A 26099-nucleotide genomic window follows, 5' to 3' on the forward strand; every position below is an offset into this window, starting at 1 on the left:
CTCCCCCCCCCCGCCACACTTCGCCCCGGGAGGGGGGGGGGGGGGTAACGGCGGGGCCGCGAGGGGGCGGGGCCGGCACGGCGGGGCGGGGCGGAGCGGGGCGGAGCGGACAAACCCGCTGCGGGAGCGGGCGCGCGCACGTGGGCGGTGCCGGTGGCGGTGCCGGTGCGGGCGGTCACATGCGCACCTGGGGGGGCGGGGCGCGGCGCGGCGCGGGGTGTCTCCGGCGGCGGGGCGGCCCCGGCGCTCAGAGCCGGGCGGCGCGGCTGAACGGCGCCGGGCCCCGCGGTCGGGCGCAGCGCGGAGTCGGCTCGGCCCCATGCCGAGCGCCGCCGCCGCTGAGCCCCGCCATGGGCGGCTGCGTGGGGCGGCAGCGCCGGGAGCGGCCCGCCGCCGGGAACCCCCGCAAGCGAGCAGGTGAGCGGGGCCGGGCCCGCCGGGGCCGTCCCGCCCGGGCACTCCCCGGAATCGCGGGCACCGGGGGGGGGGTCCCGTGTACCCTTGCGGTGGGCACCGGAGGGGCGCAGTCCGTGGGCGCGGGGGGGGCTGTCCCATGCACACCCTCGGGAGCCGTTCTGTGCTCTCGGGGTTCCCCGGGCACCGGGGTGCGCGGCCCCGGGAGCTGGCAGGCACCGCGGCTCCCGTCCTGGCGCCCCGGGGGGGTTGCGGGGTCAGGGCTGGGGTGCACGGCGCGTCCTGCCCAGCCCTGCCGGTCCCCGGCTCCTCCCGGGGAAGGGGTGTCCGGCGGGGCTGCAGGGTTGGGGGGTGCCCCCGGTTTGGGCTCGGCAGTGTCCCCCGGCACGCCGCGTCCTGCAAACCGCTGGGTCCCTGCCCGGGGTCGGTGCCGCCCGTACACCGGGCTGCTGCCGACGGGCGCAACCCTGTTCCCGCTCCCCTGGGGCTTCGCGAGGTACCGGGGACCCGGCCGCGGAGCGGGTGGGGAGCGGTGGGGGGGGGGGGAGGCTGGTGCAGCCCCGCGGCTCCCGGGAGTTACCGGCAGCCCAATGCCCGGGTGACACGAGGCACCTCCCCGGGATGCTGCCCTGGAGGGTCCCGGAGACCACGGGGATGGGCACGGCTACCGGCCGGCGGAGGGGACGTGGGGCCTGCGGGGTGAATCACCCCTGCCTTCCCCTCGCCCGCCTCCCTGGCCGGTGTGATCGCAGCCGGTAATTACCGTGTTTATGGCAAAGCGGTGGTAGGCGGCGGGAGAGGAGGAGCAGGAAGCGTGTGCCCGGGGACGGGGCGCCCCGGCCCTTGCCCGCAGCTGGGATGCGGGAGGGAGGGAGGTTTTCCCGTGGGATGGTGCCCGCAGCTCCGGCAACGCGTGCAGGGTGCCGTGGCTGCCGGGTCTGGCTGTGCCCACTGCTCGTGGGGAGCCGTCCCCACCGTGTGGAGCTCCAGGGATGCCCTGCTGGCTCAGGTTAGGGTGATGGCCCCCCATGGGGCTGGCAGCCCTGCTCCCCTTGGGGCTGCGGCCCCCCACCTCGGCACGCTCTGGCCCGCAGGGGTGCAGGTGCCTTCCTGTGGGTGTCAGTCCTGGGGTCCCCGGCCGAGTGATCGCTCGGCTCGGTGGGGTTGTAGGGCCGTTGCCCCGGAACTCAGGGCTGCTGTGGCTGGGGGGGGTCGGATCCCAATGTCTGGATCCGTGTGCTCCCCTCCTGTGCCAGGCAACAGCCGGCTGCAGAGCCTCTGTCTCCATCACCACTACTCACTCCCTGCCAGGCTCTCCTGGGATGGGTCATGGTCCCCTCCTGATACCCCTGTACCCCAGGCAGCTGCTGTCACTTTCTTGCAGCATGTCGCTTCCCGGGGGAGTGAGGCTGTCCCAATGCTGGGGTGCCCAGGCTGGCTTCTGCCTCCACTTGTGTGATGCCACCAGCCCGTGGGAGATGCTCAGCAGGTGGTGGAGGATGAAGCAAGGCTGCAGCTGCCCTCACCTGCAGCACAGGGACACTGCCCTGGGCCGGCAGGTCCCAGCACGTGAGGACCTGCCATAGGTGGGGAGGGGTGCTCTGCCTGCCCTCATCTGCTGCCATGGGGGCCCTGCTAAAGCAGCCCACCTGGCTCCTGCCCTGGCTGGGCCTCACTGTGGCCCCCTGCAGAGGGGTCCTGCCAGGGCTCCCTGCAGTAGGTCACAGCATCGTCCCCGGGGTGGCCAGGTTGCCGCAGCAGGAGGAGCAGGGGATGCTGGTGGCACGCAGCATCCCAACCCTGCCTGGCCCAGGAGGGGACCAGGCAGCGCTGCTGGAAGTGGTGTCGTGTGCCATCTGGCTGGCAACTCCTCTGGGGCTAAGCCGGCCTCCAGGACCCGCCGGCTGGGGCTGCCTGGCTCTCCCCAGGGCTCCAGCCAGGCAGGGAGTGAGCCCCGGGGCAAGGGAGCCTCCAGGGCACAGCCTCTTGCCTGGGGGTCCCCAAACTGGGGCACTGTGGTGGGGGGGGGGGGGGCTGAGCTGCAGGCAGGGCGCTGCAGGCACAGGGCAGGAGGCAGGCAGGCAGGCTGCCAGCCAGATCCTGTTGGCTCGAGTCCGAGCACAGCGAGCAGCCGGACCTGTCCGGTGGTGCTGCCGCCACAGAGAAGTTGCACAAGGGGCCAGGAATAGAGCGGCAGGAGGTGATTAGAGGCTGCGGGGCCCAGCTGGGCGGCAGCAATAAATAGGGACTTAAGCCCCTGCCTACCTGGACAATGCTGCGGGGCACGCCTGCCTGCATGGGGCAGCCGCAACCTGTCCCCACTCCCTGCCACGGCCAGGCCCTGTGGCTCCGATCCTGCTGCCTCCCCTGGGCCAGCCTCTTCCCTTTGCCACGAGCGGAGCCGGGAGGATGGTGCCAGCCGGGAGTCCTGCTGTGGATGACGGTCCCAGCTGTGAGGATGCGTGCCCCGGCCTGGTGGCCACAGATAGTGTGGAGACGGGGTCCTGGCCGTGTCCTTCAGGCTGGCCGTGGCCACCGCTCCGCCACCCTCCTGGGGCAGGTGCTGCCTCCGACCTTGCTCTGTCCTGCGGTACTGCAAATCCCTCCTGCCCGGCACCGTGACTGCTGAATCGGCAGCGCTGGCTGCAGCCGACTGCCCTCGCTCCTCTGGGGATGTGGGTGCAGGCAGGCTGCTGCCCATCAGGGACGCTCAGTGTCCAGCCCCGGGGTAGCTGAGCTCCTGTGCCCCGTGGGGACTCCCGGGGTGGGTGCCATGTGTAATGCCCAGCTTTGGGCTGGGCCTTGCTGGGAAAGCGGGGTGCTGTGCTGGTTCCAGTGGCCTCGGATGGGGTGGGAAAGGGTTAGTACAAAAAAATAAAAAAGGTCATGTAGTACCTTGTGTCACCGCACACTTGCCCAGGAAAAGCTGCCTGGGGAATGTGGCTCAGCCCACAGCTGGCAGTGGTGGGCAGTTGGGGCGTGTGGCATCGCCTTGCCTGTTATGTTGCTGTGCGGGCACAGGCATCCTTCCTGCCCGGCTGGGGCTCCACATCCCCCATGTCCCGTCCCTGCAGGAAGGGTGCTGGCTGGCTGACCCAGGGAGAGGGGTGGCAGGAAGGAGCTGTTGTCACTCATTGTCCCCAGCTCAGCTGGGAGTGACAACAGCTCCTTCCTGCCCCACGCTTCCGTCCCAGCCGTGGGGCCGATGGAATGGGGCTGTTCCCACGGGGCTGCAGCCTAGTGTAGGGAGGGCAGGGCGGTATGGGGGTGGCCCAGACCCCTGGGCACTGCTGGCTGCTGGGTGTTCTGGGGGCTGTTTCATGGAGAGCCTGCTCAGTTTGACCCATTGCTGGGGCTGCTGCGGGCTGGCAGCCCCCCACCCCAGCGATGCCCTCTGCCTCCCTGATGCCTTGGACGCTGTCTGCCTGCTGTCTTGCTCACAGCTGCTCCCTCCGTCTCGGGGTGGGCAGAAAGGACAGTGAAGTCCTGCCCCCCCCCCCCCCCCCCCCCCCCGCCAGGGCTGCAGCTCAGCCCCCGTAATCCCCTTCCCGCTCCGACTCACCAGCTTATTTCCTGGCTAATTCCCTAAGCTATAAATACTGCTCTGCCTCAAAGGGCCCCGAGGCCCTGCAGCCACGCTGTGGGGCAGGGGCTGGTCCCTCTAGCATGGGGGCAAAAGCCCTTGTCCCTCCTGGGGGCAAAGGATGTCACTTGGCGGGGGCAGCTGCTATGCAGCCAGTGGGATCTTGGGTAGGGCTAGCTTTAGCCGAGTTCCCCCTGGCTGTGCTGGGGACTGTCCTGTGCTGGGCAGGGCGATCCCTCGGACACCACTGTGCATGGTGCCGGGGTCCCCGGGAACCTGTGGGGATGGGGAGGTGGGGGGTTCGGGGCCCAAGGGGGAGCCCCGTCCCTTGGCTGAGCATCCCCTCCCCTCCCCAGGCCGCAATGAGCCCCTGAAGAAGGAGCGTCCCAAGTGGAAGAGCGACTACCCCATGACGGATGGGCAGCTGCGCAGCAAGCGGGATGAGTTTTGGGACACGGCACCTGCCTTCGAGGGCCGCAAGGAGATCTGGGATGCCCTGAAGGCAGCTGCCTATGCCGTGGAGGCCAACGACCACAGCCTGGCCCAGGCCATCCTCGATGGAGCCAGCATCACCCTGCCCCACGGTGAGGGACGGCACCGGGGGTGCGGGTAGGGTGGGTGCTGAGTGCCGCATACCTGGGCACATGGGGGTCCCGAGGTTGGAGAGGAAAGGGGTTCCCAGCTGCCATCCACGCAGCTCAGCCCAACCAAAGGGGGCAACGCAGGCTCTACCCCGCTGCCTGGGGTGGCCCTGTCCCCATTTGGGTGGTCCATGGGGGTGACCACCCACGGCATCTCACCCTGCCGTCCCCAGGGTCCCTGACAGAGTGCTACGATGAGCTGGGCAACCGGTACCAGCTGCCTGTCTACTGCCTGGCACCTCCCGTCAACCTGATTCTGGAGCGGAGTGAGGAGGAGATGGCGGAGCCAGCCGAGCCCCTGCCCAATGCCCGGCGGGAGTTCGCCCTCAAGGTGCGGCTCTCCACCGGCAAGGACCTGCGGCTCAGCGCCAGCATGGGCGACACCATCGGGCAGCTGAAGAAGCAGCTGCAGGTGCAGGAGGGCATTGACCTGGCCTGGCAGCGCTGGTTCTTCTCGGGCAAGCTGCTCACTGACCGCACACGGCTGCAGGAGACCAAGATCCAGAAGGATTTTGTTGTGCAAGTGATCGTCAACCAGCCCCTGCCGCCCAGGAACTGAGCCACCCCCGCACTGGTTGCGGGGAGAGGGCGTGGAGCTGGGGGGGCAGCGGCACCTCTGGGGATGCCCTGTGCCGCGTCCCAGCCCTGCCGGAGCCAGGGCAGCCCCTGCTCACCCCCGAGGCTGCCCACCACGCGGGTGACCCCCCAGGAGGGTCTGCATGGGGCTGTGCCGCTGCGGTGGCCCCTCTTGGCTGGGGACACAGGCACGCGCTGCGTTTGCTGCAGAAGGTTCAAGACCAAATGTCTCTGGGGCGGTTGGCACGGCCAGGGCCCCGCTGCTGGGCTGTGCTGGTGGGGAGAGGCCATGACCTGCTGGGCTCCAGCTCCCCATGGCCAGGAGGCCCCAGGGTGCTGGGCTGGGTGGAGATGTCTCCCCTCTGTACATAGTCTGTATTTATCAATAAAGCCTTTTCATCCTTCCTCTGTCCATGGGGTAGGTTGGGGAGCTGTCACCCACAGCCACGGGAGGTCCCTGTGCCTGTCCTGCATCTGCTCTCATGTCAGGATGGGCACAGGGTGGTCAGGGAGAGCCCAGGTCCCCCAGCTCTGCTCCCCAGTGCCACCCCGACCCCGTCCCACCAGCCCCAGCTCTTTGCCTGCCTGGACCCTTCCTCAGCACTGCTGGCATCATCCCATTACCATCCTGGCTGCTTGCTAGTGTGGGGCCACTGCATCCCTTTCCTGGTGCTTCCCCTCCGGAGGTTTCAGCCTGTGTGTGCCCTGGGGCCAGGCAGGACAGTCCATGGAGGGGGACGGTCCCAGGGCCACCTCTGTGGCCACTGTTGCCTGTCCTGGTGAAAACGGTGCCTTTCCAGAGGCTGTGGCACCCATGGGACAGGGCACTCAAGGGTGGCCCTCGGAACTGCCCAGGAGGGTGACAGTGGCATGTCCCCATCTGTCCTTCTGCCAGGTCCTGTGCTGGGGGCTGGTGCCCAGCGCATTAACTGTCCCAGCACAGGGCAGCGCTGGCCTCATCTTACAAAGGGGGAGAGCAAAGCCCAGGGGGGGCTGAACAATGTTCCTGCTGCCGGGAATAGCTGCCGGCTCTGCCTGCCGGCCCCACGTGAGGCCAGCCCCACTGCCAGGCTGCCCGTGCATGGCAGGGGAGGTTGGGCAGCCACCGGGAACCCTGGCAGGACTGCTCGGGACGCTCCGCACCTGAGGTCATCCTCCAAAGCGGCTCAGAGGGACTGTGGCTTCTGGCATCACGTGCTGCCTGCTGCTGGCCGAGAGGTCTGGGGAGGCCCCATCACCTCCCTTTGGGATGGGCAGCAACCCCCTCCCCGGGTGCCAGGAAGCCTTGGGCGATGCCGGTGGGTGCTGTAGCATCTAGTTGCATGGGAATGGGGTGATGGGAGCCATGGGGAGCATCACGGCTGCCCAGGGTGGGTGGTACAGGCACAGGACCCATGGAGTGACCCTGGACCATGTCCCTGCTCTGCTGAGCCTCTCTGGACCAGCTGCTGCAGGCTGTGTACACCCCAGCTCCCCACACCCAGCACGGGGGTCTGGGGGGCAGTGGGTCTCTTTAAGAGGGTGCGGGGCTGTGGAGGTGAGCCAGAGCCACCAGAAAGCAGGAGGGTGAGCTCATGGCAAAGCTGCCCCAGTCATGTGGAGCAGCCACAGCTGTTAGTGCCCTTGGGCCACGGGACGGAGGGGCTGGCGGCATAAAGCCCCGCGGCCAGCGGAGTCGCCGGCAGCGCCGGGAGCCAGGGCTGGGCACTCCCTGCCCGTGGTGGCGAGGAGGAGAGGCTGCATCCTGCGCAGGGCTGTGCACCACAGGCAAACATGGAGCTGGAAGTGCAACGAGCCAAGGAGCTCATCGAGCAGAAGCTGGCGGAGGAGGAGGAGGAGGAGAAGGTGGGTCCATAGGGCAGGGGGACCTGCCCAGGCTGCGGCAGAGACCTGCCTTGCGCTGCGTCCATCCTTGGGGACTCGGATGTGAGGAGGCTCGCACCAACCCTGCCATCCCGGGGGATGCAGCAAGGTGGCCAAGGGCTCTCAGGGGCATCAGGTTCCCAACCTGAGAGTTCTTGCCCATGGGTCAGAGTCGAGCAGCAGGCAGGTGCCCAGCTTGCCAAGTAGGGCAGGTGGGCAAGCGCAAGCCCAAGGGCTGCCCAGAGCCACCTCTACCAGCGGGCTGGGGATGGAGGTGGTGGGGCTGCTCCATGCCCGGCTGGGACCATGCAGCCCCCCCCGTCCCCATGCAGCGACTCAAAGAGGATGGCGCGTGGGAGCCGCCGGCCGTGGAGCGGATGAACACACCCGAGCTGGAGGAGGAGAAACGCCGTGGCCCCAGGAACCGGGGCCTCGAGGCCGTCAAGGTGAGGGGGGTCGGGGCGTGGGGGGGCCGGAGGGTGGCTGGGCGCAGAGAAGGCAAACGGGGTGCTGTGTCCCCCCCCCCCCAGGGCCAGGAGCGGGTGCGGAAGAGCTCAGTGGACCTGCGGCGGGAGATCATTGACGTGGGGAGCATCCAGCGCCTCATCGAGCTCCGCAAGCAGCGCCGGCAGCGCAGGGAGGAACGGGCAGCCACCCCCGAGCCCTCACCACCACCAGAGCCCCTGGAGATTGTATGTCTGGGGGGTCCCAGGGTGTGGGAGAGGGGCTGCTGGGACAGGGGCTGGAGCCCCCACAGGCCAGCCCCTGGCTCACCCTGCCAGCTGGGTACCTCCCTGGGGAAGCAGGGCAGGGGGGTCCCGTGTTGTCCCCTCTCCTGCACCCCTGTGATGCCCCAGCCCTGAGCCCATCCCGCCGGCAGGAGGGTCCTGTGGAGCCGGAGACCTTCCTGCGAGCCGCCGTCCAGGGCAAGATGCGTGTCATCGAGAAGTTTCTGGCAGACGGTGGCTCCCCTGACACGTGTGATGAGGTAGCGTCCCCCACGGCCACTGGCCACCCCCCACCTATGCCCTGCTGCCATGCCCCGCTGGCAGGGGCTGGGACCCCCGGGACGGGGCTGGGGTACCCCCAGGCTGGGCCAGGGGTGGCTGGATCCATCCGCCAATGTGGTCCCTCATCCCCCCAGTTCCACCGCACGGCCCTGCACCGTTCCTCACTGGAAGGACACACGGACATCCTGCAGAAGCTGCTGGACAGCGGGGCCACTGTTGACTTCAGGGACCGGGTGAGGCCAGATCCTGCCCCCAGCTCCGTGCTGGTCTGAGCCTCTGGGCATGGCGCAGCTGGAGCAACAGCAGGGTTGGGGTCCCCAGAGCAGGGCAGTGCTGTCCCCACCTCCAAGGTGGCTGCCGGCAGGGCTCTGCCAGTTCAGCCAGGGCACGGGGACCAGCTGGGGTGGTGGGGGACAGACACGGGGTGGGAGTGTCCCCTGCCATGACGTGGCCCTGTGTGCCCAGCTGGACTGCACCGCCATGCACTGGGCCTGCCGGGGCGGGCACCTGGACGCCGTCAAGCTGCTGCAGGACCACGGGGCAGACCTCAGCCTGAAGGACAAGGTGTGCAGGGCAGAGCCTGGGGGCACAGGGCTGTGCCAGGGGCATAGGCGTGCCCCGAGGGTCCAGGGCTGGCCCTGTGTTGGGTTAGCAGGGGTGGGTGCTGATGCCCTCTGATGTCCATCTCCCTCCCTGTCAAGCTGCTCAGCACCCCCCTCCACGTGGCCACCCGGACTGGGCACCCTGACATTGTGGAGCACCTCATCCACTGTGGGGTGGACATCAACTCCCCAGACAGGGTGAGTGCTGTGGCTGCACAGCCAGCACTGGGGGGAAACACTGATCCCCCCTCCTTTGGCTGACTCCTCCCAAGGGCTCCCAGCACCTGCAGCAGGGCATGTCCGGATACACACGCATCCCTGTCCCGGGGCGCTGGGCCTGAGCTGGGGCAGGCACCGTCCCCCTTGTTCTTGTGGGGAGGTGGGTGTGCGGGGAGCCGGGGAGCAGTGCCGGGGACTGGCAGGGGGTCCCTGTCCCTGGAACTGGACCACGATCCCCAGCCAGGCTGCGTCTCTTGCAGGAAGGCGACACGGCGCTGCATGACGCCACACGGCTGAGCCGCTACAAGATCATCAAAATGCTGCTCCTGCACGGGGCCGACATGATGGCCAAGAACCAGGTGGGCAGGGGGGCCGGCACCAGGGCCATTTGCTGCCCCACCATGTCGCGCCGCCCTGGCCCCAGCCTCTCCCTGCCCGCTCTTGCAGGCTGGCAAGACCCCGACAGACCTGGTGCAGCAGTGGCAGCTGGACACGCGCCAGGCACTGGAGACCAAGGAGCAGCCTCAGGGGGAGATGGAGGTCCCCGCGTGACGGTGCCGGGCAGGGACCAGGGGCTGGGCTCGGCTCCAAGGAGCAGGATCCAGCTGAGACTTGTCCATGTCAATAAAAGCCAGCAAAGAGCAGCGTTCAGCTCCAGGGGGCTGTGGGGCTGGGCGGCCTGTGCCAGGGGCGATGGGGCTCGGGAAGCTGGGTTATCCAGGGAACTGGGTTATCGGGCAGCATGGACTTGCCATGCCTCCTAGCCCATGCACTCAAGTGTCAGTGACACCATGGGGACAGGACACAAGTGGTTCAATGGTGGGAGTCCTCGCTGCTAGATGCCCTGGTTGATCGCAGTGCTTCAAAGTCCCACCTGGGCAAGCTCAGGGCAGAAAACTACATCGAGGGCAGCTCAACCCGGGTCCACGCTGTGCTGGAGGCTGGGGTTGCGCTGCAGAGCAGCAGTCATACCCCTGCCGGGCAGCCACTTTGCAGGGCTGGATGGCTGCTTGTTCTCCTGCCTTCTCCACTGAAGCCATCCCCGGGGGGATACGGTGGCCCCTTTGCAGGTTGGGTCACTTCTGCTGAGTGCAGTGCTCATTACTCCTTACCCTGAAACACTCCCACTCACCTGTTTACAGGAGACCCTATACCAGCACCCAGAGCAGGCAAACCCTGCCCACAGCCCTGGGACTCCCTGCAATGCCTGCTCCCTCCCTGGCCCTGCAGCGCGGCCCCGTAGGTGGCAGAGGGATGGCTGCCAGGGCTGGCAAGCGGAAGGGAAAGCACAGCTGGGGTGGCCGGGGCTCACCCGGAGGGGTGCTGAGCTCCTGCAGCCAGCTCCTGGAGGAGGGGAGAGCATTCTGAGCTCACCCGGTACAACCCCCCCACATCATCCACCCAGCCGGGTTGCGGGTCCCTCACGTGCCCCGTCAAACATTAACAGCCCCTCGGCAGGGCAGGCGGCGGGGCCGGCGGCAGCACCCAGCCACCATGGCGCTCAGCACCCGCCTCGTCTCACCCCTCCGGCCTGCCCTGGCAGCTCTGCGCCGGGCAGCCCCTGGGCAGCGCCGGGGGCTCAGCACCCAGCCGGGACCAGTGCACACACTGAACCTCAGGGGCATATTCCCGCCCCTCACCACCCCGTTCTCGGCCACACAGGAGGTGGACTATGCCCGGCTGGAGGGAAACTTGTGCGGCTATGCCAGCATCCCCTTCCGAGGTAAGTGCTGCCCACCGCCCCACTCCATGCAGGCTCCTGCCACATCCCTGCCCACCGCAGGGGCTGTGCAGCAGCGGGCAGACAGCCTGCCGGCTTCCCAAGGGTGCTCAGCCTCCAGCTGGACTTTGCTCTGGGACTGGCAGCCCCTTGCGTGACCCACCTGGGGCCCTTTGCACGGCAAGTGCCCAGGCAGCCCAGGCACATGCGTGTGTCCTTGCACACCCCTGCCACACTCCAGTGCATGCTTGCATGCACACTCCACACGTGTGCAGGCTTGCACACATCCTCCACATGCAGCTGCAGGCTTGCGCCTACCCTCTGCACACCCATGCACACTCACACAGATTCAGCGCCATGAGATGCATATCTGTTGATTGCCCAGGATGGATTGGATGGGAGGAGAGGGGCTGCAGGAAGAGGCTGGGGGTCACAGTGATGTGCCCTGGGGTCTCCCCTCTTCTGACCAGGCTCTGAGTTCAGGGCTGTGGGGACCAGGACAGGAGAGGGCACACTGTGGGCTGCAGAGTCCTGTCTGGGTGCCCAGGGGCAAGGAAGGGAGAGAGGATGATGGGGACACCCAACCCTCCTGGCATCCTGGAGCCCTGGATGCGGCGGCAGAGCCTGGCAGTGCTGGGCTGGAGCTGGCCTGCCTGTGCCCTTAGTGCTGGCAGGGTCCCAGGGAAGGGGTCTGTGTGCCCCAGCCAGGGACAGGGCGGCACAGCCTGGCTGCAGGCACCAATAAATGCCTCGCTAGCAGTGCTGTGTGGGGCAGTTTCTGGGGATGGAGGCGTGCAGGCTGTGTTCAGCACACATAGTGCGTGCATGGCACACATAAGGGTGCCTGGGTAAGGGATGGCACTGCCGGTGCTCAGCGCAGTGCGGGTGGGCACTCCCATCTGGGGGGCACATACCCCACATGTGCCCTTTGTAGGGGAGCCCAGGGCTTTGCGGGGCACCTGCGGGAGCCTCCTGGCCCAAGAGGCACTTGGGTGCCTGGTGTCCACCTCAGAGTGGGGTGTGGAGAGGGCAGGATCGGCCGCCCTGTGGGCACCCTGCTCCTGTGCCAGAGCCCTGCCCTCCCCATACTTGTGTTTCAGGGCTGGTGGTGCTGGGCTCCAATGGGGAGTACCCCTACCTGTCACTCCGCGAGCGGCTGGAGCTGGTGAGCTGCGTGCGCCGGGCTCTGCCCAGGGACCGCCTGCTGCTGGCCGGCTCAGGCTGCGAATGTGAGTGCCTGCACGGGCAGCGTGGGGGCCACGTGTCACCCCCGGGGCATCCCTCACCCTTCTGCCTTCTCCCCAGCCACCCAGGCCACCATCGAGCTGACGGTCAGCATGGCAGAGGCGGGGGCTGATGTGGCACTGGTCGTGACGCCCTGCTACTACCGGGGGGCCATGACCAGCGCTGCCCTGGTGCAGCACTACACAGAGGTGAGCCATGCCCGGTGCCCGCTGGCAGCCCCAGCTGGGGCAGCAGGATGGGGAGCGTGTCCCGCATGTCTCTGACCCACCCCAGCTGCTGAGCTCTGCCTGGCTGCCCGCAGGTTGCTGACGCATCCCCCATCCCTGTGGTGCTCTACAGCGTCCCCGCCAACACCGGCCTGGACCTGCCCCTGGAGGCTGTCCTCACCCTGGCTCAGCACCCCAACATCCTTGGGATCAAGGACAGCGGTGGGGACGTGAGTGGGGCAGGGCTTTCCCTGGGCTAGCTGCCACCAAACCTGGCCCCAAGCTGGGAATGGGGAGCTGGGGCTTGCGGCCCTTCCCCGGACCCCGGGGGTGCCAGCAGGAGCCCTGCAGCAGGGGGACGGGGTGATGCCTGCCCCAGGGCACAGCATGTCTCTCCCCAGATCACTCGCATGGGGCTGATGGTTCACAAGACACGGCAGGAGGATTTCCAGGTGCTGGCGGGATCAGCCGGCTTCCTGCTGGCGAGCTACGCCCTGGGTAGGTGCTGCTGCCCCCGCCTGCCCAGGGCCACGGGGTGCTGCCCTGGGGGCACTGGAGGGGACTGGCAGCCGGGCAGGGGGAGGCAGGCGAGGGGCGGCGATGCCCAGGAGGTGCTGGCAGGGTACGGCGTGCCGACCTGGCTGCCGACGTGCCCTGGTGTCCCCCAGGTGCCTCTGGGGGGGTCTGTGCCCTTGCCAACGTCCTGGGGGCCGCGTTGTGCCAGCTGGACGGCCTGTGCCGTGAGGGGCGCTGGCAGGAGGCCCGCGACCTGCAGCACCGGCTCATCGAGCCCAACCTGGCGGTGAGCAGGCAGCACCCCCCGGGATGCTGAGGGGTGGGGGTGCTGGGCCATGGCAGAGCCGGGGGTGGCAAAGGATGGAGGTCTCTGAGGCTGCGGGGGGTGGAGCGGTGGTCCAGGGGGAATAGGATGGCACAGCAACCGGCCAGCAAGCCAAGCCGGGCTGGGGTGGGAAATGCCAGCCCTACCGTGCCAGGAACAGTGTGTCCACTGGCAGCGGGCACCTGCCTGACCCCCCGCAGGAGCCTTGCCGCCTATTTATAGGCAGTGATGGGGGGAAGAGCTGCTCCTACCCAGGCCCCCCACCCCACCGTGGGGTGGCTCGTCCCTGCTGCAAAAAGCCCACCATGCCACAGGGATGCTCCCCGGCATGGCCATGCTCTGCCCCCCACCCCAGGGTGGGCACTTCATGGGGGGCGCTGAAGCCACCCTGCACCCTGCTCGGCCTTGCAGCCCCACATGGGGGAGGGCAGGAGTGATGGCGAGCGAGGAGCAGGGTCAGCAGGAGCTGGGTCCATGAAGCGTGTCACCCTGTCCCATGGGAGCCGGCAAGCCCCCGCGCCTTCTCTCCCACAGGTCACCCGCCGGTTTGGGATCCCGGGACTGAAGAAGGCCATGGAGTGGTTCGGCTACTATGGGGGTCCCTGCCGTGCACCCCTGGCCCCGCTGAGCTCCCCCCAGGTTGAGGAGCTGAGGGGCATCTTCAGTGCCAATGGCTGGTTGTGAGGGTTCCCCCCCGCCCCTTCCCGCACTGGAAAGGCGTGGGAGCCAGGGACCCCGGGAGCTGGGGCTGTGGTGGGGACACTGGGACGTGGCCAGGAGAAAGCCACCCATCTCACTCCTTCCTGCTGGACAGGGCTGCCCTGGGCAGAGTGGGTATGGGGGACACCCAGCACCCCCTGGCCACCCTTGCATCCCTGCCAGCCCCTGGGGTCCTGCCGTCCCCGCCTGGGAAGGGATGGATCCCTGTGCCGTGAGCTGGGAATAAACCTGCTGTCCCCGCTCTGTCTGCAGTCCTGCCTGCGCAAGCAGCCCCCCACCCGGTCCCTGCTCCCGCCAAAAAGGACACAGCCCGGGCGTTTGGCAACGTGGTTTACTCAGCTGAGGCCCATGCAGGCAGCAGCACAAGGCAGGGTCACGGCAAGGCACGGGACCGGTGCGGGCAGAGACCGGCAGGGAGGGCACGGCCCCTGCAGCCCACCACCGGGCTGCGAGGGCTGCCAGGACCCCCACGCCGCGGCCAGCCAGACCACACTGCGGGTGAAGGTGGGCACGCAGTAGGGAGATGAAGGATGTGTGCGGGGAGCAAGATGGGGAGCTGTGTGCCCCCTGCCCACCCTGCCTGCCCCTTCACCATGCCCCTATCCCCGCCCGCCCTGCCCAGCCCTGGCACCCCATGCAGCCCTGCTCGTGCCCCTCATCCCGGGCTCCGGCTGACCCTGCTCCTTGCTTGCCATCGCTCCTGCCCTCCCCCAGCATGCAGTGGACATGGGCCAGGCTGGGCATCCCCCGGTCTCCCTTGGTGGGGATGACGCTGCAGATGCCCCCAAGGCAGTGGGTGGACTGGATTGGCACAGGGATGAGGGGAACACAGCCCACCAGCTGGTCCTGAGAGCAGGCTGGGTCCTCCGCAGGCACCATGTCGCCCTGGCCAGGGCACACGGGGGGATGGCCAGTCACCCAGAGCTGAGAGTGCAGGCCATGGGGTGCCTGGGGTACCCACCCTGCCTTGGGACCAGGGTAGCAAAGCGGGCCAGGAGCTGCCCCTCTGTGGGCATGTGGTCCAGCCAGCAGCCCCTGGCCAAGGCACCCCGGCAGTGGGGTCAGGGCCCAGCCCCAGCCCCTACACCCCTGCTCCATCCTCTGCAGCAGGCTAGCAGCCCTGGTGGTCCACAGCCTTCCTGGGGGGCAGAGGGGCCGAGCCCCGGCCACCCTGTCCCCTGCGGCTCCGGCAGGTGCCAGGGCTATAGCTAGAGAGAGAAGGCACCACGGCTGCCCTGGGGCACTTGGGTGGAGAGCGGAGGGCCCCGTCCCCCCCAGCGTTGGGGGTTCAGCAGAGGGGGGCTTGGTGCGGATGGAGGGCAGGGGGGCACCCAGCAGTGTCACATCCCTGCTCCGGGGCCGGCGGGGCCGGCCAGTGCCCAGCGGGGGGGTCCCCACTGCGGCGGGAGGGGACGCGGGGAACCGTCACGCTGTCAGGTTGTGGGCAGACTTGGAGGCACCCTGGGCCCTCTGGATGACGGCCGGGCACTTCTCCCGCCGCAGCAGCTTGTTGTTCTCAAAGAAGCCCTCGTTGCGGGGCACCCCGTGGGAGCCGTCAGGGAAGGTCAGGAGACCTGGGGAGGGAAGGGCTGGCAGTGAAGGGGCAGGGAGCAGCACCCACCGGGGCCGGGGCTGGAGGGACAGAGCGGGAGACGCTGGATGGGGCCGCGCTGAACAGGGGCCGCGCGGGGCTGCGGCTGCCTGCACCGTGCTGCCGGGCACTCACCGAAGCCGTACACGCGCCCGCCTTTGAACTCGCCCTCAAAGGTCATGTTGTCGCAGCGGGTGAAGACGCCGACGCCATTGAACTTGCCCTGCACAAACTCCCCCTCGTACCTGCACAGGAGGAGCTCCTGAGGCAGCAGCTCCCCACGGCAAGTTGGGATGCCCAGGGGGAGTGTATGCAGGGGTGCCACGCTCACCTGGAGCCGTCGGAGAAGGTGAGCACACCGCAGCCGTGGAAGAGACCGTTCTCGAAGTGCCCCACATAAGCGGTGCCGTCGGCAAACGTCAGCTGCCCGACACCGTGCCTGCGACCTAGGCAAGGGCAGAAATGGGCAGCACTGAACGGATGGAGGCAGGGACTGCCCCAGCATGGTGCTGGGCAGGTACGTGGGGGCTGCTCGGCCCCCGGCGCAGGCAGCACCATCCCCTCCTGCCCCGTCTCACCTTCCTTCCACTCGCCACGGTACTCCTCCCCATTGGAGTAGGTGAAGGAGCCTTTGGTGAGGGTCATGGTGACAGCCTCCGGCAGCGCAGGGCAAGAGCTGGCAGGGAGAAGTGCGGAAGGTGGCTGCTGGGCAGGGGGAGCAGCCCGGCTCACCCAGACCCCCCGCATCCCCTTGGCTCACAGAGGCACACGTCTGCCCCGGGGACGGCTCTGCTGGGGCACGCTGCAGACGAGGAGGTGACCCCAGGAGCACGGCCACCCTGCCCTGCCTCTGAAACCCCAGCCGCCAGGTTCGGGTTGCTGCCCGCCCCCCTGCAGGGCTCAGGGTGATGTGAGCCCATGGGGGTCACAGCCCCGGGAAACGTGAGTGAGCGGCAGGAAGAAGAGCGTGGCAGGAGCTGGCTGCCTCTGGCACAGCTCCCTGGTGGCAGGCTCAGGCCAGGGGCTGCCCTCAGCTCTGCTGGGGCAGTCCCACAAAGAAACAGGCATTTTGGAGAGGAGACGCTTGCTGGGTTGTGCTCTTCAGGGGAGGGAGCAGAGAGCTTGTGGGGCTTCCAGCTCCAGCATCAAGGATGGGCAGACCTGGCTCACACCCCGGGCATGGAGTGGCTGCTCCTCCTAAGAGGAACAGCAGAGAGAGGACCCTGGGGCTCCAGGGCTTTGCTTGGCTGCCCAGGGTTTGCAAACCTGCCTGCTGACAGCGAGCAGCCCCCGGAGGCCTGCACAACCCCAGAGCTGCTGCCACGCAGCACAGCTCACCCCAGCACACATGGAAGTCACCAGCATGGAGACAGCCCCACAGGTGGGCTGGGTGCTGCCTCTCCAGCGGCTCCTGGTGCGGCTCAGGCAGTGCCTGTGGCAGGAGGGGGCTCCCCGCTTCCAAAGGGGGTACCCCTGCTCACACGGGGCTGCGCGTCCCTGGAGAGATGGGTGCTGAGCCACGCTAACCAGCCAGGCACAGCACCCAGGAGCACAGCAGGGAGCTTGCAAGGGCTTTGTGTCCAGAGGAGATATGGCCCTCAGCCAAGCCGGCAGCGACTGAACAGTGCTCTCTGCTGATGGCAGAGACCAGGGGCTCAGCGCCGGCTGCCCAGCCTGCAGCCTGCCCAGCACCTCTCGGGAGGCCTCCAGCAGTGCCAGCAGGAGGAGAGGGTGCTGCCAGGGGCTGTTAACGCCTGCTGCAGGGGAGGGCTCCCTCCACCAGCACGGCCTGTGCCTGGACCTGTGACTTCATCTGGCGGACGGGCAGCATTTGCCCTTGTGAGCAACCCAGCCTGCCCAGCAGCTGGATGTCCCCCCACTGGCACCCACCCACGCCAGAGCCCTGCACACGCCGCACCCACAGCAAGCAGGGGCGATGCGTGCAGCACAGCCCGAGCCGCGCACACCTCCAGCTCTGAGCCCACGACCTACCCAGGCCGCACACCCACGGGCTGGAGCCACGCACGGGGGGCGAGGGGTGCACGACCCAGCTGGGCCACACGCCCCCGGGCAATGCATGCGCACCCTGCCCGTGCCACGCACCCACGGGGGGCACACGCACACCCCACCTGGGCAGCGTGCCCAGAGGTGGCAATTGCACCCACGGCTGACGCATGCACGCCCCACTGTATCGACGCCCCACCGGCTCCATGCACCCGCGGCTGATGCGCCCGCGGGCGATGCATGCACGCCCCACCGGGTCCATGCGCCCACGGGCGATGCATGCACACCCCACCGGGTCCATGCGCCCACGGGCGATGCAGGCACACCCCACCGGGTCCATGCGCCCACGGGGCGATGCACGCACACCCCACCGGGTCCATGCGCCCACGGGCGCTGCAGGCACGCCCCACCGGGTCCATGCACCCACGGCTGATGCGGCCACGGGCGCTGCAGGCACGCCCCACCGGGACACGCGTGGGGATGCCCGCAGGCCCGGTGCCTGCCCAGGGGCGGTGCGGGCGGGCCGGGCGGCGCAGGGACCCGCGGTCCGCGCTCACCTGGCTCCGCGCTCGCCGCCCGCACCGCTCCCCACCGGGGTCCCGCCGAGGGGCGGTGGCGGGGGCACCTCCCCTGCCAGGCTCCCGCCCCGCCGGGCGGTGCCACGCCGCGAGCGTCCATCCCCGCCCGCCGTTGGCTGTCTCCACGGCAACCGCTAGCAACGCGGCTGCTGACTGGCCAGCTTCGCGGCGCGCCCTCGCCGGCCGCCATCTTTGTGCGGGGCAAGGCGCTCCCCTCCCCGGGCGTGTCGGCGGAGGGGCCGCGCCCCCGCCCCGCCGCCATCTTTGCGAAGGGCAGCGGGGGGCGCTGCCGCTCCCGGGCGGCCATCTTTGTGTGGGGCGCTGGCGCCAGCCCCCACGGCGGGGGCGCGGCGGACCCCCCGCCACACCCCACCCCACCCCACCCCGGCCCCCACGGCCAAGCGGTGCGAGGCGCGGGGGCCGCCGGGCCCGCCTCATCCGCGGCCGCAGCCGCCCCCGCGGCGGGCGCGGTTCGCACGGCGACGCCCGGTCTGGGCGGGGCGGCCGACGGGGCGTGGCGGCGCGGTGACGCGGGCGGAAGCGGCGGGCTCGGGCGGCGCGGCGCGGCGGGGGCCGGGCGGGCGCGATGGACGAGACGAGCCCGCTGGTGTCGCCGGAGCGGGCGCAGGCCCCCGACTACGGGCTGCCGGGGGGCGCCGTGCGCGCCCTCCCGCCCGCCGCCCCCCCCCCTCCGCCGCCTTCCCCTCCCGGCTCCCCCGGCGGCCGCGACCGCGAGCGGCAGCCGCTGCTGGAGCGCGGGGCGCGGGGCCCGGCGGCGGCGCAGGCCCAGGCGCAGGCCCAGGCGGCGGCGCAGGCCCAGGCCCAGGCGGCGGCGGCGGCGGCGGCGGCCCAGCGGGAGCGTAACGACTTCCCCGAGGACCCCGAGTTCGCCGAGGTGGTGCGGCGGGCCGAGCTGGCCAGCGAGCGCGGCATCTTCCCCGAGCGCATCTCGCAGGGCTCCAGCGGCAGCTACTTCGTCAAGGACCCGCAGGGGGTGAGCCGGCCCCGGCCCCGGCCCCGTGTGCCCGCCCCGGGGGTGGCCGGTCGCTCCCCGGGGCCCCCCCGGGGCCCGCGGGCCGAGCGGCGCTGGCCGGGAGGAGGGCGCTCCCGAGGGAGCTGGTGATGCTGGTCCGGGGGTGAGCGGCCTCGGGGGGGCTTGTAGGAGCGGCTGGGGCCGCCCTGGGCTTCCCTGGGGAGAATTGCGGTGGGACCAGCGGCAAGAGCGGGGGGCAGCTGTGTCCCAAGCGCTGCTTCACCCTCTTCTGTGGCTCTTGTGCTCGAAGAGGAAGGGTCACCCTCTCCCCCAGGCCTGCCCATCAGCGTCTCCTGACCGTGGTGACTCCAGCCCTAGGGCTGTGACTCTGAGAGCTGAGCTGGTTTTTGGCCTGTGAGACTGGAGCAAGATACTTCCTCTGTGGCTGCGTGGCCGATATAATGGAGGGAAAGTCCTCGACGTGTGGCTGGTCCCCCATAGATCTGGTCAGCTGTGTGGCAGCCGTCTCCACGCCACTGACTGGCGATGCGCACAGCACGGGGCGGCTCATCTTGTGACCTGCAGCACCCAGCCCAATTACTCGAGCTGTTGCTGCGTCCCGTGACTCCCTCACTGCCTGTGCGCTGGGATGCTTCTTAAGAAGCAGGACTGGGCTCGCAGGTCTCTGGCATGCCCTACTTTTCCTGCCTCAGGTGGAGCCTGGCTTCTGGGAGCTGTGGCAGGCAGGTCCCTGCTGAGCTGGTGGGCTGTGGGGCAATACATGCTTCCTCCTGCTCCCTCTTGTTGCCCAATACAAGATGTGGTGTCACTGGGCTGGATGAGCTGCCTGGGGGTGGCAGAGCGGAGGCTGCCAGGCCGTGGGAGACCCGAGCGCAGTGAGGGCTGGTGGAGAATGTGAGGAGCCAAAGTCTGCGCAGTCCTGGCCATGTCACCTGGCAGGTCCCCCCGCCTGCCCTGCTGTCAGCAAATGTGGTGTGTGTCTGGTTTCTGTGGCTGCTGCCCAGGGTCACCAAAACCTCTGCGCTGCTGGCACGGGAGGGATTGCAGTGCGCTGCTGTGGTGGGTGGGTTAGGGCAGGGGGTAAGGGCATTGGGGCAAAACCTTTTCTCTTGTCTCTGTTTCCCTCTGGGCTCCTTGGGGCTGAGCTGTCCTGCCTGGGATGTGCTTCCCCAGCGGCTGCGGTTACCCCAAGTGCTGGCTGCGCCTCTGGGCTAGCCTGGCTCCCTCTGCCCTGCTGCTGGTGCCAGGCAGACCTGTTTTCCCTGCCAGTGCTGCTCCCGGCACAGGCCTGTGTGGAAGGGGACGCTGTGCTGCCAGGCCTCTGGCCTCCACTCCTGCACTGTCCCTGCCCAGCTGGGCCTTGGTCTACTGGACTGGCTCCATGGAGCACAGGGCACCGTGCTGCTAGAGCTCCCGACAAGCCTCTTGCAGGCTCAGGTCCAAGGACATGTTGGCAGTTCTGTGCCTTCACGTGGGGCTGATGTGGGGATTGCCTTCCTGTCTGCTCAGGGGAAGTGGCTCCTCTGTGTGATCTGGGGATGGCTGAAGTGCTCCTGTTCCCTCAAACACTTCCTCTCTCTCTTCCTGGTGGACAAAACCTTGCTCCCGCCTGCCCTGGGTTGGCTTCTGGCCCCTGGCAGGCTGGGGTTCCGCACTGAGGTGCTGGGATACATGTCCCACTTTCACATTGTGGCAGGAGCTCAGCTTGGGGAACTGCCACCCACTCAGGCTGGGGCTGGTGCCAGCCATGAGGAGGAGGGCTGGTCGTGTGTGCTGCTGAGTCACCCCGGAGCAGGGGCTGCATGCCCTGCGGGGGCAGGTGGCCTTGCTCCTGCCTCGGCTCTTGTCTCAGCTGTGTGGCTTGGCGGTGCTGGCTTAGTGATGGTGCAGTGCCTAATGCCAGACTTCCTGTGCCCTCTGCAGCGGTGGGGTACCTGCGCTGCTGGCCCTGTTGTTGGGTCGATGTGTGCGAGGCTGGATTGAGGGGATGGAGGTGCTGCTGGTACTAACTGGTGGCCAGTCTGGAGCTGCCTGTGCCCTCTTGCCCACAGTGTACCCAGAGAGCCAGCCTCTCTGCTGTCTCTAGCTGGGCCCCCCAGCACAGAGCCCTGGACTCCTTAGGGATCCTCCAGCTGCTTGGCTGTTCTGGTCCCATTTCTTCTGGTTAGTTTGGGATCAGCTCTGTTCAATGGGTTTTGGAGCCAGGGCAGGGATCGCTGTCCCCCTCCCTTTCCTGCGTGGATGTAGTGAGCAACGGTGAGCAGTAGCTCTCCCCAGCTGTCCAAAGGTCACTGGGATGTTTATCAGGGGATAGCATCATCATTGGTGTCTTTTGGGACAAGGAGGGTCGTTTCTAGGTGTGTGAGCCAGGTATGAAGGTCTTTGGGAAGCACCCTGTTCTCGTGGGGATGGGGCACTAGCTGGGGAAGGGTCCCTCCCAGGTCATGCCTGCCTGCCTCCCTCCTGGGAGCTGCAGGGTCTGCCTGGTCCCAGGGGCTAGTTATTGCCCTGGTGAGGGGCTGTTCTGAGCCCATTCCTGAGTGTCCCCACTGCAGGCTGGCTGGCGGGGGGGGCTGTCCCAACTCTGCCAACTGCCTTGAGTCAGCTGTCCTCTTTCCCACTCACAGAAAATCATTGGCGTCTTCAAGCCCAAGAACGAGGAGCCATATGGGCAGCTGAACCCCAAGTGGACCAAGTGGCTGCAGAAGTTGTGCTGCCCGTGCTGCTTTGGGAGAGACTGCCTCGTCCTCAACCAGGGCTACCTGTCGGAGGCAGGCGCCAGCTTGGTGGACCAGAAACTGGAACTCAACATTGTTCCCCGCACGAAGGTGAGGGGACAGCTGCTGGGATCTCGTCTCAGGGAGGCTTTCATGTGCTTCTGCACAGCTCTGCTTGTGCCTTGTCTTGTGGCACTGCTAACCTTGGAGATGTTGTGTTGAGACCTCTGGACCGGGACTGCTCCTGCTCAAGCCGTGGGGACCTTCATGCTGGGCAGAGCCACGGGAAATGCTGTGTCTTGTTTTTATCAACCAGTCCTGTGAGAATTGCCAGGTGCCCCTGCTGACATCTGCGCTCCTGTCCCCCCAGGTGGTGTATCTGGCCAGCGAGACCTTTAACTACAGTGCCATCGACAGGGTGAAGTCCCGAGGAAAGAGGCTGGCCCTGGAGAAGGTGCCGAAAGTTGGCCAGCGCTTCAACCGCATTGGTCTGCCGCCCAAGGTAGGGCTGCCGGCCTCCGTGCCTGCCTGTTGCTGCTTCTCTGTCCTCTGCGGCCTCCTGTAATGCAGCCTCTCCTTGCTTCAGGTGGGGTCCTTCCAGCTCTTTGTGGAAGGCTACAAGGATGCTGACTACTGGCTGCGGAGGTTTGAAGCCGAGCCGCTCCCGGAGAACACCAACCGGCAGCTGCTGCTGCAGTTTGAGCGGCTGGTGGTGCTGGACTACATCATCAGGAACACAGGTAGGGCCGGCTGCCTGGCATGGGACACTGACTGTGCCTTCACTTCCTGCCAGCTGGAGAAAGGGGAGGGGAGCAGGGGCTTGGCATCTCTTCCCAGCACCCAAAACTCTCAACACCACTTGATTGCTGCCAGGTGGCAGCTGCCTCTGGGTAGAGTGCAGCTGCTGTGGCTGCCTACCACTTTGGCCATGCTCTGGCTGCTGCCCTGCGTTCTGGGAGATCTGGATCCACCATGGTGCTGGGGTGAAAGTTTGCCAGCTGCAAGGATCCAGGGACATCCAGAGATCCAGCACCTCACTGTGCCCCTGTATTCCATCTCACGCTGGGCTTCTGAGTTCCTGCCAGGCTGGAAGGGGTCCGGGGTAGCACTCTGAGGCTTGCAGGCTGATCTTTCTCTTGTGAGCTGGGGATATGTGGACCTCTCCAGTCTCCAGGGCTGGTTCTGTGGGGGTCGATGTGGCTTCCCAGGCCTGCAGCAAGCTTGAGGGCTCTGGGGTAGAGTTTGGGCCTAAAACTGGTCTGTCTCACTTCTGGGTCAGAGGAGGAGTAATCTGCTAGGCGTGGGGCAGGCAGGCCCTGGCCCTGACACAGCTGGTTTTATCTACCTGCAGATCGGGGCAATGACAACTGGCTCATCAAGTACGACTGTCCCCTGGACAGCGCGGGTGTGCGGGTGAGTGGCTCATCCCTGGCAGAGCCTCCATGGGGGGCTCTGCTCCTGCAAGCTGCTGGCCTGGCAGGTGGGCTGGGAATTTCCCAGCTGGCTTGGGTTTCCAAGCATGTGGAGGCCTGATCTTGTCTCCTGGGCCTTTCATTGTCCTGTGTGTTAGTGGTTTGTGGCCTAGTGGGACTTTGTGAGGATACAGCTAGGCCTGTGGGGGAAACTGGTATTGCTGGACCTGTGCATCCTTGGGGTGAAGCCTGGGAGGGGGAGCAGCTTTGTCCTGCTCTCACCTGAAGCAGGCAGTGTTTCCCTGTGGGCAAGGGACGATGCTACAGGCAAGAGGCTGCTGTGCCTCTGTGGTAGCCAGGGCAAAGATCCTGGTAGCGGGGCTGCAGGGAGTGGGAGGGGGACTGTTCCTGCTGGGGGGGCTTCCTTGTGACATGCTCCGCTTCCTTCCAGGACAGCGACTGGGTGGTGGTGAAGGAGCCCATCATCAAGCTGGCTGCTATAGACAATGGTTTGGCCTTTCCCTTGAAACACCCGGACTCCTGGAGGGCATGTGAGTCCCTCAGGCTGTGCCAGGGCAGCCTGGCAAGCCATACAACTCTGTGCTTAGGCATCCTCCTCAAGGGCTGGAGAGGAGAGGGCTAGGGCTGTCCCTCTGCAAACCTTCTGGGTTCATGGGCAGCTCTGCCTCAGCAGAGACTGTAGGAAGCGGGTGCTGGACCCTGTGTCCCAGATGCAGATAATCTGGCACCCAGGGGCATGTGGAACCGTCCTTTGCCTTCCCCAGCAATAATGTCTCCTGCTTCCTCCCACAGATCCGTTCTACTGGGCATGGCTGCCCCAAGCCAAAATCCCCTTTTCACAGGAGATCAAGGACCTGATTCTGCCCAAGATCTCAGACCCCAACTTTGTCAAGGACCTGGAGGAAGATCTGTATGAGCTCTTCAAGGTGAGCTGGGGGAGCAGGTGAGGATGGCTTGGGAGGAAAAGAAGTGGGGGTGGTGTTGGGGAGCTCCCTGTCAAGGCTGCAGGGGACAGAAAGGTGGCCAAGCTCCTGACAGCGTTTCTGGGCTGAGGCGTAGAAGGATTATCCCTCTGCCAGGAGCTGAAGATTCAGTGTGGGGAGAAGCAGGAAACCTGTGGGACAGGAGGAGAGAGGCTTGCTTGGGGAATAGGCATCTTTCGCACGGCATGGGGCAGGTGGATCCCACCGTGTTCTCTGCTCTCTCTCTTGCAGAAAGACCCTGGCTTTGACAGGGGTCAGTTTCACAAGCAGATTGCTGTCATGAGAGGCCAGGTAAGCTGTGTGTAGGGAAGGCAGATGGGTAAGGCATGGAGCCTCGTCCTGCCTGTGTGGCAGGAAGGGTGCTGGGTTGGATGCTCTCTGTTGCTCCAGCATGGCAGCTCAGGCATTGCTCTGTTGTGCTGTGCAGATCCTGAACCTGACTCAGGCGCTGAAAGATGGGAAGAGCCCCCTGCACCTGGTTCAGATGCCGCCTGTGATTGTGGAAACGGCACGTTCCCACCAGCGCACCGCCAGCGAGTCCTACACGCAGAGCTTCCAGAGCCGGAAGCCTTTCTTCTCATGGTGGTAGCTGTGGGAGCCGTAGGCAGGGCTTGGCCGCCTTGGACTAGCACTGCGAGAGGAGCCGGGCCACCGCTGGCTCCTGTGGCCGGGACTCGATCTTCTGGGTAGAGCAAACAGGTGCGGCTGGAGGAACCTGCAGCTGAACTGGAGGAGCCAGGCAGGTCGGGCATGGTCCCTCCCCAGCTCCATCGGAGCTCAGTGCCCTGCCTGGGGCAGAGCCCAGGGGGAGGTGTGGGAATCTGCTGGGAGCCGTGGCGTGGCTGGGACCCTGCCCCTGCCTCCCTTCCTCAGCCTGCATGTGGTTCTGAGCACCCCTGCTTGGGGCTGGAATGAGCAGGCTGCGCAGGCCAGGATCCGTCCAGCCCTTTACACCAGCCACTGGCCCTTTTCACCGCCGTGCCGGCTGCCAGGCTGGGAAGGCCTGTAGTGGGTTATACCCCCTCCTTTTCCCCGAGGGTGTGCTGTATTCCTCCACTGTCCCTCGTCTGCCCCAACCCCGTGCACGCTGCTTTCCTCAGGGGGTGTTCCTGCTGCCTGCTGGTGCAGCGGGGACCACAATGAACGGCTGTTCTCTGGCTGGGGGCTCGAGGAGGGGACATATGAGGGACAACTCACAGGGCTGGCTTGGGCGCAGTTAGACACTAAGGGGAAAGAGGTGCTGGCTTGTCCTTGTGAAGAGCAGGTGGCTCTGGGAGGGGCTGTAGCTTAGTGCTGCCCCCCTTGCCGTGGGAGCCCCCCCAGCTGGAGAGGGCTGAGGGTGGTTGCGAGCACCCTCTCCCCCTCTGCTGCCCCAGTCCATCCCTCCTGCCAGGTTTCCACGGCTGCTCTTGCTTGGCTTTTGCCCCTGCTCCCAGCAAGCTTCCTGGCTGCTGTGCAGCCGGCATGGTGCCAGCCTTGTGTGTGCCTAGGGCCCCCTTGAGTGGCAGGGGGCTGCCGGGGCAGGGGAAGGGCCAGAGGGGCTCTTCTGCTGCATGGGTGGGAGGCGTGATGGGAGCATGGGGGGGCCAGCATGGGTTCCTGGCTGCCCTGGTGCTGACAATCCCGCAGGCCTGCTGTGGGTGGGTGAGGCAGCAAGCCCCTTTCTCCCCAGAACAGAAGTTGCTGGGCTTGTGTTGTCTAAAATGGTACCAGGGCTGCTGCCTGCATCCGCTTGCCTTGGGCTGCGGCTTCTGCTGCTGGGGGAAGCTGGTGCTGGGTCTCGCTGTCCTGTTAGCCTATCTTTGGGGGGGGGGGGGGAATGAAGGCAGGTTGGGGCTCTGCTACTTGAGCCTGGGAGGGGAGAGCAGCTCCCTTGTCTCCTGTGTGGGGATGGGGCTTGGCACTGGCTGTGCAAGCACAGGGTGGGCAGCAGTGAGACCCCCCCCAACTCCCCGGCCAGGCCCAGCTGCATCTCCAACTGACCCAAAAATGTATTGTTCTAATGCACTGTAGAAATGTATGTAATGTATTTAAACCATGCAACCGTCTGAATAACAGAGCTGCCATTCAGCTGGCTGCCTCTGTGTCTTTGCAGCACCCTAGAGCAAGTTGGGGCTGTTCCCCTCGCACCGGATCCAGTACAAGGGCCTGGACCAAGG

At 67.0% G+C, this 26099-nt stretch overlaps 5 protein-coding genes across 7 annotated transcripts; 4 read left to right on the forward strand and 1 right to left on the reverse strand.

Moving 5' to 3' along the window:
* Positions 1-196: 196 nt before the first annotated feature.
* On the forward strand, positions 197-5618 carry UBTD1 (ubiquitin domain containing 1). 2 transcript variants are annotated; one of them, XM_030031406.2, is made up of 3 exons: positions 197-417; positions 4354-4581; positions 4812-5618. In XM_030031406.2, the coding sequence occupies exons 1-3, from the start codon at positions 351-353 to the stop codon at positions 5195-5197; spliced, it is 681 nt and encodes a 226-aa protein (XP_029887266.1). In that variant the 5' UTR covers positions 197-350; the 3' UTR covers positions 5198-5618. The 2 variants fall into 2 exon arrangements, with proteins under 2 accessions (XP_029887266.1, XP_029887267.1); XM_030031407.2 differs by lacking the exon at positions 197-417 and adding an exon at positions 3664-4164.
* Positions 5619-5732: 114 nt separating this feature from the next.
* On the forward strand, positions 5733-9554 carry ANKRD2 (ankyrin repeat domain 2). The gene is given in 10 exon segments (XM_030030548.2): positions 5733-6923; positions 6925-7059; positions 7410-7523; positions 7608-7769; positions 7958-8065; positions 8222-8320; positions 8553-8651; positions 8789-8887; positions 9169-9267; positions 9356-9554. Coding segments are annotated over 10 exon segments (1155 nt in total). The 5' UTR covers positions 5733-6788; the 3' UTR covers positions 9461-9554.
* A 768-nt stretch (positions 9555-10322) lies between these two features.
* On the forward strand, positions 10323-13881 carry HOGA1 (4-hydroxy-2-oxoglutarate aldolase 1). 2 transcript variants are annotated; one of them, XM_030031277.2, is made up of 7 exons: positions 10326-10631; positions 11729-11857; positions 11934-12061; positions 12175-12309; positions 12481-12577; positions 12748-12881; positions 13455-13881. In XM_030031277.2, exons 1-7 carry the CDS (start codon positions 10403-10405, stop codon positions 13602-13604), a joined length of 1002 nt encoding a protein of 333 aa, XP_029887137.1. In that variant the 5' UTR covers positions 10326-10402; the 3' UTR covers positions 13605-13881. The 2 variants fall into 2 exon arrangements, with proteins under 2 accessions (XP_029887140.1, XP_029887137.1); XM_030031280.2 differs by lacking the exon at positions 12748-12881 and having other exon boundaries at positions 10323-10631.
* Positions 13882-13953: 72 nt separating this feature from the next.
* Positions 13954-17916, reverse strand: MORN4 (MORN repeat containing 4). Its single transcript, XM_030031281.2, has 5 exons — positions 17793-17916; positions 15810-15907; positions 15563-15677; positions 15367-15476; positions 13954-15214 (listed from the first exon to the last, which is right to left on the reverse strand). The coding sequence occupies exons 2-5, from the start codon at positions 15874-15876 to the stop codon at positions 15066-15068; spliced, it is 441 nt and encodes a 146-aa protein (XP_029887141.1). The 5' UTR covers positions 15877-15907; positions 17793-17916; the 3' UTR covers positions 13954-15065.
* Positions 17917-18317: 401 nt separating this feature from the next.
* On the forward strand, positions 18318-26010 carry PI4K2A (phosphatidylinositol 4-kinase type 2 alpha). The gene is made up of 9 exons (XM_030030980.2): positions 18318-18807; positions 21435-21635; positions 21895-22026; positions 22111-22264; positions 22876-22937; positions 23388-23487; positions 23750-23883; positions 24172-24231; positions 24368-26010. The coding sequence occupies exons 1-9, from the start codon at positions 18400-18402 to the stop codon at positions 24527-24529; spliced, it is 1413 nt and encodes a 470-aa protein (XP_029886840.1). The 5' UTR covers positions 18318-18399; the 3' UTR covers positions 24530-26010.
* Positions 26011-26099: the final 89 nt, after the last annotated feature.

Source organism: Aquila chrysaetos, chromosome 11, assembly GCF_900496995.4.
Source record: "Aquila chrysaetos chrysaetos chromosome 11, bAquChr1.4, whole genome shotgun sequence".
Lineage (NCBI taxonomy): Eukaryota > Metazoa > Chordata > Aves > Accipitriformes > Accipitridae > Aquila > Aquila chrysaetos.

Coding starts and splice junctions, on each gene's coding strand:
- PI4K2A (XM_030030980.2), top strand. CDS start 18,400: ATGGACGAGACGAGCCCGCTGGTGTCGCCGGAGCGGGCGCAGGCCCCC. Junction 18,808..21,434: donor TCGTCAAGGACCCGCAGGGG/GTGAGCCGGCCC, acceptor TCCCACTCACAG/AAAATCATTGGCGTCTTCAA. Junction 22,938..23,387: donor TGGACAGCGCGGGTGTGCGG/GTGAGTGGCTCA, acceptor GCTTCCTTCCAG/GACAGCGACTGGGTGGTGGT.
- HOGA1 (XM_030031277.2), top strand. CDS start 10,403: ATGGCGCTCAGCACCCGCCTCGTCTCACCCCTCCGGCCTGCCCTGGCA. Junction 12,310..12,480: donor TCAAGGACAGCGGTGGGGAC/GTGAGTGGGGCA, acceptor GTCTCTCCCCAG/ATCACTCGCATGGGGCTGAT. Junction 12,578..12,747: donor GCTGGCGAGCTACGCCCTGG/GTAGGTGCTGCT, acceptor GGTGTCCCCCAG/GTGCCTCTGGGGGGGTCTGT.
- MORN4 (XM_030031281.2), bottom strand. CDS start 15,876: ATGACCCTCACCAAAGGCTCCTTCACCTACTCCAATGGGGAGGAGTAC. Junction 15,477..15,562: donor ACCTTCTCCGACGGCTCCAG/GTGAGCGTGGCA, acceptor CCTCCTGTGCAG/GTACGAGGGGGAGTTTGTGC. Junction 15,215..15,366: donor CGGGCGCGTGTACGGCTTCG/GTGAGTGCCCGG, acceptor TTCCCTCCCCAG/GTCTCCTGACCTTCCCTGAC.
- UBTD1 (XM_030031406.2), top strand. CDS start 351: ATGGGCGGCTGCGTGGGGCGGCAGCGCCGGGAGCGGCCCGCCGCCGGG. Junction 418..4,353: donor GAACCCCCGCAAGCGAGCAG/GTGAGCGGGGCC, acceptor TCCCCTCCCCAG/GCCGCAATGAGCCCCTGAAG. Junction 4,582..4,811: donor CAGCATCACCCTGCCCCACG/GTGAGGGACGGC, acceptor TGCCGTCCCCAG/GGTCCCTGACAGAGTGCTAC.